This window comes from Apodemus sylvaticus, chromosome 4 (genome assembly GCF_947179515.1).
Source record: "Apodemus sylvaticus chromosome 4, mApoSyl1.1, whole genome shotgun sequence".
Classification (NCBI taxonomy): Eukaryota; Metazoa; Chordata; class Mammalia; order Rodentia; family Muridae; genus Apodemus; species Apodemus sylvaticus.
Window position 1 is genome coordinate 60,077,860 of NC_067475.1, and position 11,928 is coordinate 60,089,787.

General features: G+C 39.3%; 1 protein-coding gene across 1 annotated transcript; it reads right to left on the minus strand.

Annotated features, from left to right (window-relative positions):
• Positions 1-348: 348 nt before the first annotated feature.
• Bcl2l15 (BCL2 like 15) lies at positions 349-7,314 on the minus strand. The gene is made up of 4 exons (XM_052178543.1): positions 6,488-7,314; positions 5,992-6,113; positions 3,070-3,294; positions 349-461 (listed from the first exon to the last, which is right to left on the minus strand). Exons 1-4 carry the CDS (start codon positions 6,621-6,623, stop codon positions 444-446), a joined length of 501 nt encoding a protein of 166 aa, XP_052034503.1. The 5' UTR covers positions 6,624-7,314; the 3' UTR covers positions 349-443.
• Positions 7,315-11,928: the final 4,614 nt, after the last annotated feature.

Below are 11,928 nucleotides of genomic sequence, written 5' to 3' on the forward strand. Positions count from 1 at the left end.
TGAAACCTAGGATAGATCTGAAAGAAAATCCTTTACTTGAAGGAACACGATATTTAACTAGAAACTCCTGATATCCCTTTGATTCCAAAATCACTAGCAGATAAAATTCTCACCAAAAGATAGGTCTAAACTTGAAGAAAAAGTTTCTGATGTGCTGTTTCCTTCCAAATATCTCCAGCAAAGATCTGACCTGGTGCTTGAAATTTTACTAGTAAGAAATTATTTTGTCAGGAGGTCTTTGTTTCAATAAATTCTTATTAAAATTCACATGAGAAGAGAAAGTATAATATTACTGTGGGCTTCTAGAAGCTGCTTCCAGAGTCAATGATCAGTAAAAATAAAACTGGATGAATTGAAAAAAAGCATGTTTTAATTGTCAGAAATCAGTCACCCACCCAATCTGTCAGAGGAAGTGATGTTGAGTCTGAGGTAAGCCCTCTTCTTCAGCTCTCCACGTTTTCCTAGGAAGAACAGTGAGAATCCTAATTAAAAGGATGGTCCTTAGGAACTGTCTGAGAATCCAGAGAATTATCTGAAGATACCTCCAGGGACGATCATTTCTCTTACTACAACTTTTATTGATCCCCAGAAGTGGGAAGGAGTACCCTAAGAGAGTGGAGACATTACAAATTATTAACGCACAGGCTTAGTGTTTGCTTTCTTTTTGAAAAAAAAAAAACTGAATTATATGCAATACTCACGGTGTTGTCAGATTTTCTTTTTTTCTAAAGATTTATTTATTTTATTTTTATGAGTACACTGTAGCAGTACAGATGGTTGTGAGCCATCATGTGGTTGCTGGAAATTGAATTCAGGACCTTTGTTTGCCCCAGCCCTGTTCACTCAGGCCACTCTTGATCTGGCTCAAAGATTTATTTTATTATATCTAAGTACACTGTAGCTGTCTACAGACACACCAGAAGAGGGCATCAGATCTCATTACAGATGGTTGTGAGCCACCATGTAGTTGCTGGGATTTGAACTCATGATCTCTGGAAGAGCAGTCAGTGCTCTTAATCCCTAAGCCATCTCTCCAGTCTTAGTGTTTTCTTTCTAATGAGAACAAGAAAGGATTTGAATTTTGGTGGGTGGGAAAGTGTAGAGATCTTAGAGGAGTTGAGGGAAGAGAAACCAGAATCTGAAATCAGAATATAATGTATGAAAAAAATCTATTTTCAATAAAAATAAATATTTATAAAAGATAAAGTTGTTGTGCAGTGATGACACATGCCTTTACTCCCAACACTCACTTGGGAAGTGGAGGCAGGCAGATCTCTGTGAGTTTGAGGCTACCCTGGTCTACAGAATAAGTTCTAGGACAGTCAGGTATACACAGAGAAATTCTGTCTCCAAAAAAAAAAACAAAAAACAAAACCCAGAAAATAGATTGATAGATAGATAGATAGACAGATAGACAGACAGACAGACAAATAGTTAGATAAAGGCTTAGTATGTTGCCTACAGTCAAATCTACAATAGATGAGACAAACTAAGCTTTTTCTATTGAAAAACAATTTTTATACAATGTATTTTGAACATGTTTTCTCCTTCCCCAATTCCTCCCAGATCCTTCCCATCCCTACCTACCCAACTTTATCTTCTCTATCTCTATATCTCTGTCTTTGTCTCTGTCTCTTTTTAAAAAAACAAACAAAAACCAAGACGTGCACATTCTCATGCACACACACATGCATGGACACACACACCCAAACCACAACAATAGAAACCAAAATGAGGCCGGGCAGTGGTGGCGCACGCCTGTAATCCCAGCACTCTGGGAGGGAGAGGCAGGCGGATTTCTGAGTTCGAGGCAAGAAAGAAAGAAAGAAAAGAAAGAAAGAAAGAAAGAAAGAAAGAAAGAAAGGAAGGAAGGAAGGAAGGAAGGAAGGAAGGAAGGAAGGAAGGAAGGAAGGAAGGAAGGAAGGAAGGAAGGAAGAAAGGAAGAAAGAAAGAAAGAAAAGAAACTAAAATGAGTAAAATGAGTAAAAGACGAATCAGAAAAAAAATGCCTAAACAAAGCAAAATAAGACTTGAACTCTATAAAAATACTATTGAGTTTGTTTTGTATTGGCCATCTATCTACTCCTGGGCATGGGGACTACCTTCAAGTGTGATACTCAGTGAGACTCCACTGGAAACACATAAATTTCCCTTTGCCAGCAGGTGCCAATTCCAATTAGCTTCTTGGTTAGGGGTCGGAGCCTGTGTCCACTTTCCTGTCTCAGTGCTGGCACTGTACACGCTTTGAACCCAAGCATGTGGTCACAGTCCCTGTGAATTCATATGTGTGCCAGTCCTGTTGTGTCCGAAAAACTCTGTTTCACAAACTGTTTTTTGTTATGGAATAATAAGATTATTCTGGGGTCTAGGAAATGGCTTGGTATGTAAAGTGCTTACCCACAAGCACAAGCATGAAGATGTGAGTTCAAATCCCCAGAGCACATAAAGAGGGATGTGGTAGTACACATCTCTAATCCCAATGCTCTTGCATCAGGATGGGAGGCAGAGACACAATTCCAGCTAGCCTCCTATGCAGTGGAACTACAAAGGGACTCTGAAGCAAACACAGTGAGAAGCTAGGACTGACATCCAAGGTTGTTCTTTGGCCTCCGCATATAAGCTGTGGCATGCACAAGCCTGAACTCAGAAGCACATGCATGTATATATCACACATCACTCACACACACACACACACACACACACACACACACACAGAGAGAGAGAGAGAGAGAGAGAGAGAGAGAGAGAGAGAGAGAGATTATTCTAAATTTCCTCAACACATATTAAAGATGTCAAGGAATAGATTCAGAAAATCACCAGGAAGCAGATAAAGCCAGGCTAAGATTAGAACTGTACCACAACACACTTTGTAGCCGACTGTGTAGACACAGTAGAGATTAGGTTTACAACTAATCAGCATCTCAGGCAGCACTGTCAACCCTTGCAGGTTGAGCTTCTATTTTCTTTTTCCGTGGCAATTTACCAAGAGGTTCATAACTAAGAGTCCTACTTATTAAAGCCCAAACAGCACAAATGCCTAGCAAAGTGTGGGACTTAATGGATACTTACCCATCCTCCCTGGTCCTGGATAAACTCGCGGATGGCTGTGTTCCCGTTGATCATGCCTGTCATGCAGGTAGCCACCTGTGTTGCCATTTCAGGAGCCTTACGGACCACATACTCAAGAAGTTTTACTGATACTGCCAAAAAGGCTCGTTCAAAAGCTAAGGTAGGATTCTGAGTACACCAGGTTCTGCTGAGAGAATGTACTGTGTCCTTGAGTATAGTTCCTGCCTGAGGAGGGAGACAGTCTCTGTTAGCTATGACTCAAACAGTTCCGGAGCCTACAAGTCTCAGAAGTGCTCAGAGGTAGCAAATGGACTACTGACAGCATGGGGTAATATTACAGGGCGGATGGACAAGTTTCATTTTAATATTCTGTTATTTGGATATTAGAAAAACATTAAATAACCTACCAAGCTCATAATTTCAGATATTATTGGGTAAGATAAACAACTTATTTTGAAATAAAGCTATTAAGCACATGACAGTGAGCAAGTCAGACTGTGAATGGATTATTTCCATGATTAAGAAATGTGTAGCAGGGGGCTGGAGAGATGGCTCAGCAGTTAAGAGCACTGACTGCTCTTCCAGAGGTCCTGAGTTCAATTCCCAGCAACCACATGGTGGCTCACAACCATCTGTAATGGGATCCGACGCCCGCTTCTGGTGTGTATCTGAGGACCGCTACAGTGTATAAATAAAAATAAATAAATCTAAAAAAAAAAAAAAGAAAGAAAAAGAAATGTGTAGCAAAGTCTATGTTAAAATAACAACAAAAACATCTTCTTTTCCCCTCTCACATAAACTAGTACAAGAGCTATTAGACAGGGTCAGGGTAGATCTTTGAGGCATAAAGGGGCTCCAGACTGTCAAAGCAGAATGTTAAGTCCTAAAAAAAAAAACTAATAAGAAAAAATAAGCTTTGGAAGATACCTCTATCTGAGGGCTTTTTGTTTTTACATTTATGTATTTACTTACTTAGAGAGAGAGAGTGTGTGTGTGTGTGTGTGTGTGTGTGTGTGTGTGCGTGTGTGCGCGCGCACATACAGTGCATAAGTGTTAGTCCTACAGGAGGTATTCTTTCTTCCACATGTGTATCGTGAGGACTGAACTCAACCTGTCAGAGCAGTCAGCAGCTTTACCCGGAGAGTCTACTCACTGGCCCTGTAGCTTTTAAGTATTAAAACTGAGAGAAGCCAGAGTTCCCTGGAGAATAAGTGACATCCAGTTAGTGTAAGACTTTCTGCCAGAAAGTAAGCAAATCTGAAATATGATAAAGAGACACAGTTCTTTCAACAAGACAGAACAAACTCAAGTTTGCTCAGGGACATTCAACATTTCCCATTATCTTCAAATGTCAAGGTCATAAAATATAAGAAAAGACTAAGGGACCAATACGGATTGAAGGAGACTAGGGAACCTAACTAAATGCCACCCGTGACTCTGGCTTGGGTATTTTTCAGCTTTGGGTATAAGATAAATTATATTGTTGGGACAAGTGACAAAAATTGAGTGAATGATAAGGATTGAATTCTACTGTGTCACTCTTCACTTCTGACTTGAAGGAAATATAAAAGCATTACAGAATAAGGAACTGTCCTGTTAACTATTCTTGAATGTCTGGAGAATTTCTCTATACCATATTTCCAATTTGAGTTTGAAATTGTTTCAAATGTCTTCCCCCACCAGGGGGTTGTTGGTTTGCTGTGTGTTGTTTTGTTTGTTACTGTCTAAAATATAGAAGAAAAAAGTAGACCCAGCTATCAGTCATTTATGACAGAGCCTAGAAAGAAGTAAGATTATGTCTGAATATAACACAGACACATCCACTAAGCTGTTCATTAGGAAAATAAATTGTACTTGTGAAATAAGTCCGGGTTCAAAACCTATCTTTAACATTTATATAGTATGTTTCTTATTTATTTCCTTATGCCTCTATTTCTTTTATGTTCTTAAATGGCATGGAGTCAGGAAGTACACAATGTAGGCCTACTGTGTGTAAGGCACAATTCAAAATTATATGAATACTGCAGGGAAGAGAGCAGGCTTGATATTTGCTCATGGTGTCATGTGCTGATCCAGAGATTTTAGGAATAGCAGTTTCTATAATGATTTACACACAAGCAGAATTATTAAACAATGAAATGTGATCATGGGAAGTAATAAGTACTCACTGTCGTTGATATAATCAGCAACATCTACTGGAACACAGTTTTATGATCTTCATAGCTAATACAAAGTCCAAGTGCTACTGCCAGAAATCAGAGTTCTGAGAAGCCAGAAGACTCCTTTTTAAGAGGCTAACTCTAATTGCATCAGATTTCTAAACTATGCAATATTTCTGAATATTACTGCTGGATCCTGGGATAAGGGGAAAAGCCCACTCCCAACAAAATTAAGCACTAAAAATATGAATAATGGGGTTGTTGAAATAACTCAGCAATTAAAGATACCACACTAGCCTGGTTACCTGAGTTCAATCTACACAAAGGTGGAAAGGGAGAATACTACAAAATTGTCCTCTGGCCTCCACAGACATGCAGTGGCACATATGTCTCCCTCCCCACATCATACACACACATATAATAATAATAATTAATAATAATAAATATACATAAAAGTTTATTTCCTAAGAATAATGAACTATGAGCATTATGAACTATAGTACTGGGTTTTTATTAATGTCTGAAGAATTAGCAATCACATTTCCTTCCATGGCTTCTTGAACAAACATATACCTCCAAATCCTCACAGAATATTCCTATTCCTAGTATACAGAAATAGAAAAGGGAGGAAGGAAAGAAGAAAGAAAGAAAAGAAGGGAGGAAGGAAAAAAGGGAAGAAGGGAGGAAGGAAGGAGGGAAGGGAGAAAATTAAAGTTTGAAATAGAACAGAACAGCCAACAACATTAAAAAGCAAAAATCTGACCTGTCCTCGAATGGTTTCCGCAATGATATTATTGGCAGAAGCTTCCAGCTCTCCATTGAACTGGTCACCCAGCATTCGAAGGCGGCCAGCAATGATAGCCACATCAAAAGAGCAATCCTCTCCTAGGACAGGGAAAACACTTTCACCATGCTTGAAGGAACAGAAAGTTTCCTGAATCTAGGCAGAAGAGAAATGTTTCTAGTCTTATTTTTATTTTTTTTCAAGAGAGAGGGTTTCTCCAGGTACCCCTGGCTGTCCTGGAACTCACTCTGTAGACCAGGCTAGCCTTAGTTACATTCTCAATTCTTTTAAACACTTTTGGCATTGTTTATTCTCAGTAGTAGCAATCAGACAATTTTCTCTATTGAAAAGATCTTTTATTTCAAATGTTGCTAAAAGTTTAGAACTTGCTTTTTAAAACTTGAGAGGAAATAGAGGAAGCAGACTCTGATTCTATTACCTATCTATAATCACCACTTCAGAATAGGAGCCTTACCTGAACATAGTTCTTCTGCATCCGATAGGTTCCTGTTATCAGTGCAGAGTGTTGGGGTCAAGAAGTCTGTGAGTAGGGTATTCACGATGCATTCTGTTTGTTCCTCAAAAGTCCGAGGGTTTTTCATTTTAGACATTCTCCACAAAACTCAGCAGAAAGTTAGAGAACCTGGCAAACCAGTTGTGACCGCCTACCTCTTATTGCTTCCTAATTGGATATGTCCTAGAATAGTTCCCACTAACTTTCCAAACGCAAATGCTCAAAGGATGTGACTTTTCTCAAGACAAAGATTGTTTTTTCAGTTCCTTATCTCAGAACCACACCCTTGCCAGTAAGTAAGAGTAGTGAATAGCTCTTACAGATAAACAATCAATAGCTGAAATAGAATTGAGGAAGATTTTCTTGAGTAATTAAGAAATACTGCTATGTTCTGTATCTGACGTAATTTAAAAGGTGAGAGACCAGCGCCCAACGTCTGACTTGGGCATTCCTTTGGCACAATTAGACAAAGACTGTTTACTAAGAATTTGTGTGTAGAAGACAGTACTTGGCACCATAGACAACATAGACAATCACATGGGCAAGGTTCCTTGTGAATTGCTCCCTTCAGCAGAAGTGACAGCTACAGACGAATCACAGAGCTTCCTGGGCTCTTGAGACAAAGCGGGTTAGGAGAGTATAGAAGCCTGTAGCAGGGAAGGCTTCCTTAGGGTAGTAACATCTGAGGTTAATTCTGAAAGATAAGTAGGGATTTATTAGGGAAAACTAAGATAAAATAAAATAAAATAAAGGAATAAGATTGTTGTGGAAGGCGGGTGGTGGGGGCACATGCCTGTAATCCCAGCACTCTGGGAGGCAGAGGCAGGCGGATTTCTGAGTTCGAGGCCAGCCTGGTCAGGTGGATTTCTGAGTTCGAGGCCAGCCTGGTCTACAGAGTGAGCTCTAGGACAGCCAGGGAGGGCTACACAAAGAAAGCCTGTCTCGAAAAAAACCAAATCCAAACAACAACAAAAAAAAAAAAAAAAAAAAAAAACAACCAAACAACCAAACAAACAAAAAGACTGTTGTGGAAGGATGGCCAAGTAAAAGCTGGGACAGTGGAGGAAAAATCTGCGAGGTTGTTTGAGTAATTAGAGTAACAAGATATTTCAAAGGGAAATTATACAAATTAAGATAATACTATCTGAAATGATCTGTCACTGTCTGGTATGTGGCAAATGGTAAATATCCTTTGTTTAACTCAAGGCTTAGTGATCAGGAGACAGCAAGTCATTCTTTTACTTTTTTTTTTTTTTAAAGATTTATTTATTTATTATATGTAAGTACAATGTAAGTACACTGTGGCTGTCTTCCAGAAGAGGGCATCAGATCTTGTTACAGATGGTTGTGAACCACCATGTGGTTGCTGGAATTTGAACTCAGGACCTTTGGAAGAACAGTCAGTGCTCTTAACCACTGAGCCATCTCTCCAGCCTGACAGCGAGTCATTCTTTAACAAGAAGTTTGTCTTAAAGTATTAAACTTCATTATTGTTTTAGGAAATCTCAGGATTGAACACCCGCCTGCAGTGGCTGCCTGGTCTACAGAGTGAGTCCCAGTGCTCTCTTTGGCAGCACACATACTAAAATTGAAATTAGGCCTGTCTGGAGAGATGACTCAGACTATAAAGTACCTGCTGCACAACCATGACAGCCTGAGCCTGGATCCTAGCACAGATATAAAATGCTGGGCATGGCATGTGCCTGTCATTCCAGCACTGGAGAAGCAGAGACAAAGGTGATCCTATGGCTTGCTAGCCAGTCAGTTTAGATGAATCAGTAAGCTCTAGGTTCTGTGAGAGACTGTTTTAAAACAATAAGGTGGAGAACAATTGAGGTAGACATTTGGTATTGACTTCTGACCTACACAGGTATGCACAAATATGTCTATGCACTTGCACACACACACAAACACACTAATTAATAAAAATTAAAGTCTGTCTTACCTCAGACTCAAGCTTTTCTCACCATAGTAAAACAACCAACCACCTTTCCATTTCACTGCTGACATGCTTTTGGGTAAATGCTCTTTGGAATGTAATCCCAACTTCTTTGGATTATCTGTATAATCAATATTGTAAAGCAATAGAAATAGAGTATAGGAGCCAGGTGGTGGTGGCACACACCTGCAATCCCATCACTCTGGGAGGCAGAGGCAGGCGGATTTCTGAGTTCAAGGTCAGCCTGGGCTACAGAGTAAGTTCCGGGACAGCCAGGGCTATACAGAGAAACCCTGGCTTGAAAAAAAACAAATCCAAAAAACCAGAAATAGAGTATAGGGCCTCAGGGATATTGTGGAACACATTTCAGGCCGTATTTACTCCATTGGTGCTTCAGTGCAAACCATCCCTTCCCTGAAGCCTGCTTCCCTTCATCCTTGCAGCCCTGATTTCATCCTCCCATTTCCCACTGGAAAAACAAGGAGACCATAATGCTTCCACTGACATTTGGTTTTTCTTTTGTTTTATTTTGCTGCTCTCTAACCATAATAACTGACATCAGTCTTCTCAAAGCCTGTATCATTACAATAGTGGTTCTTAATCTTCCTAATGTAGCAAACCTTTAATACAGTTCCTCATGTTGAGGTGACTCCCAATCATAAAATTATTCCATTGCTTCTTCATAACTCTAATTTTGCTACTGTTATGAGTCATAATGCAAATATCTGTGTTTTTCAATGATCTTAAGTGACCCCTGTGAAAAGGTCATTTGACTACCAAAGAAGTTGTGAACCACAGGTTAAGAACCACTGCATTATAGCATTCTGGCTCAAAGCCTATGTTTTTTCATCTCCAACACCAAGTATATATGGGTGAATTTCAGGTGTAGGTTTTTTCAATATGGAAACCTCTAATTAAGAAAATAAGTCATATTTTCTTTCTCTCCCACACACTCATCTGAGGAAAAAAATAATTAGAACCCCCATCCAGACAAAGGAACAGAGATATATAACTGTCACTGGTTCATAGCAATAAAATTATGGTCAAGTAACATACAAATGATTGCCTCTGTAATGTTGTTTAGGAGTTACATTTACATGAGTTACATAATGCTTACCCATCAATTAAAACTGAAACTGGGCCATTATTCTTAGAAGATAGTATCAGGTGCCCTCAGTATTTTTAAAGATAAGCAAGCAGCTATTCGTATTACATCATTAAGCCACACATTCATACAAACTAAACAAAGTTCCAAAGGTGAAGAATATTAAGAATAAGTTCATGCTACACATGATACTATATATCAAGATCTTGTTTCCAAAAACCAAAATAAGTAAATAATAAAAGTATATCTTCCAAAAGCAATTTCCAAGGGTGAGGGAGATGGCTCAGAGGTTAAGAGCACTTTGTTCTTTGCAGAGGATCTGGGTTTGAGTCCTGGCACACACATGGTGACTAAAAAACATCCATGAGTCCAGTTTCAGGTCATCTGACACCCTCTTCTTCTTCTTCTTTTTATATTTATTTATTTATTTATTTATTTTTGGTTTTTCAAGACAGGGTTTCTCTGTGTAGCTCTGGCTGTCCTGGAACTCCTCTGTAGACCAGGCTGTCCTGGAACTCAGACTCTGCCTCCCAAGTGCTGGGATTAAAGGCATGCGCCACCACAGCCCGGCCTGACACCCTCTTCTAGCCTGACACCCTCTTCTAACCGCCAAAAGCACCAAGCACATGTGTGATACACTGACATACATACACACAGACAAAAACACACAAAAATGACTAAACATGATTTTAAACGATTAAAAAAGCAATTCACACTCACAGTACTATAAACAAGGTACAACAAAGTAGAACTTACTCTTAAAGCTCCAGCTTAACCACATTACGTATGGGTGGGCCATGCTTATTTTCTTAGGTTGATATTTCAGTTTTAGTCTTTAATTTTTTTTTAAAGTCAACCATTGCTGACTCTTCATACCTGCATCCTATATCCTCATGATACTCTAAACTGACAGAACTGTACTTTCAGAATTTTCTTCAGTACCTACATAGACAATTCGTGCTTTAACTGAATAAAAATAAAAATAATAAAAATACAGAGAAAAGTCATCCTCCTACATTTTTTTTAAAGGTCTTCTACTTCCTTTGACAGTTCCTGAAGATACACAAGCTAAATGAGTGGTCTCTCAAAGAGGGGTCCTGTTGCCCCCCATGTGGTCCTTTGAAAATGTCTCGATATTTTTAGTTGTTATAAGTGGGGTATATATTGTCAGATGGAGACCAGACATGCTCTATTAACCTTCTCATAATCTACAAGAAAGCTTCCCACAGCAAAGGCTCACCCTGTCCTGTCTCAGTTGCCTTCTGTTGCAATGATAAACCATGACCGAGAGCATCCCGAGGGGCAAGGGCTTATTTTATCACGTTTTCATCTTTGAGGGAAGCTGAAGTAGGACCTCATTTCAGGAGCCTGAAGTAGGAACTCCAGAGCAATGCCGCTTACTGACTGACCCTCTCTGGCTGGTTCAGTTACCTTACACAGCTCAGGCCCATTTGCCTGGGGACGGCACTGCCCATGGTGGGCTGAGCCTTCCTGAGTCAATTAGCAATCATGAAACCCACTCACAGACATGCCCACGGGCTAATGTGACAGAGGCTATTCCTCAACTGTGATTTCCCTTTTCCAGGTGCATCAAGTTGACAACCAAGATTAGCTATTATCTCTCCCCAAAGTTTATACTGCCACTTTTAAGAAATCCTAGCCCAGGCTGGTGAGATGGCTCAGCGGGTAAAAGCACTGACTGCTCTTCCTAAAGGTCCTGAGTTCAAATCCCAGCAACCACATAGTGTCTCACAACCATCCTTAATGAGATCTGACATCCTCTTCTGGTTGGTGTGTCTAAAAGACAGCTACAGTGTGCTTACATATAATAATAAATAAATCTTTGCCTCCCCCCACCCCCCCAAAAAAAAAAGAAAAGAAAAAATCCTGGCCTAGATGGAATTCCATTACTTTCTGAATAGTTAATAGAATATAATAAAACATACTTCAAACATCAGTCACAGAATACGATTAGTCTAGAGACCAGCAAGATGGTCCAGTGAGTAGAGCTGTTTGCTGCCAAGTCTGATGTCCTGAGTTCAATTCTTGTCACCCACATAGTGGAAGGCAAGGAATGACTCCCATAAGTTGTCTTTTAAACACATACCCTGGCACTCATACACACCCATACATATATGCACAAAATAAATATTTTTAAGAAGACCTAATTCTTCTAATTACTTTTTAATTAATAATTAATAACTAGTACTAATTACTACTAATTCTAATTTAGGCTAGTTACTTATAGCTATTCATTCAATTATATTTACTAAGAAATATGATGGCGAATGTATTGTAGAGACATAAGGAAAAAAGGCCTTCATACCTTCACTGTCCTTACAATTATTCAGCTGGGAA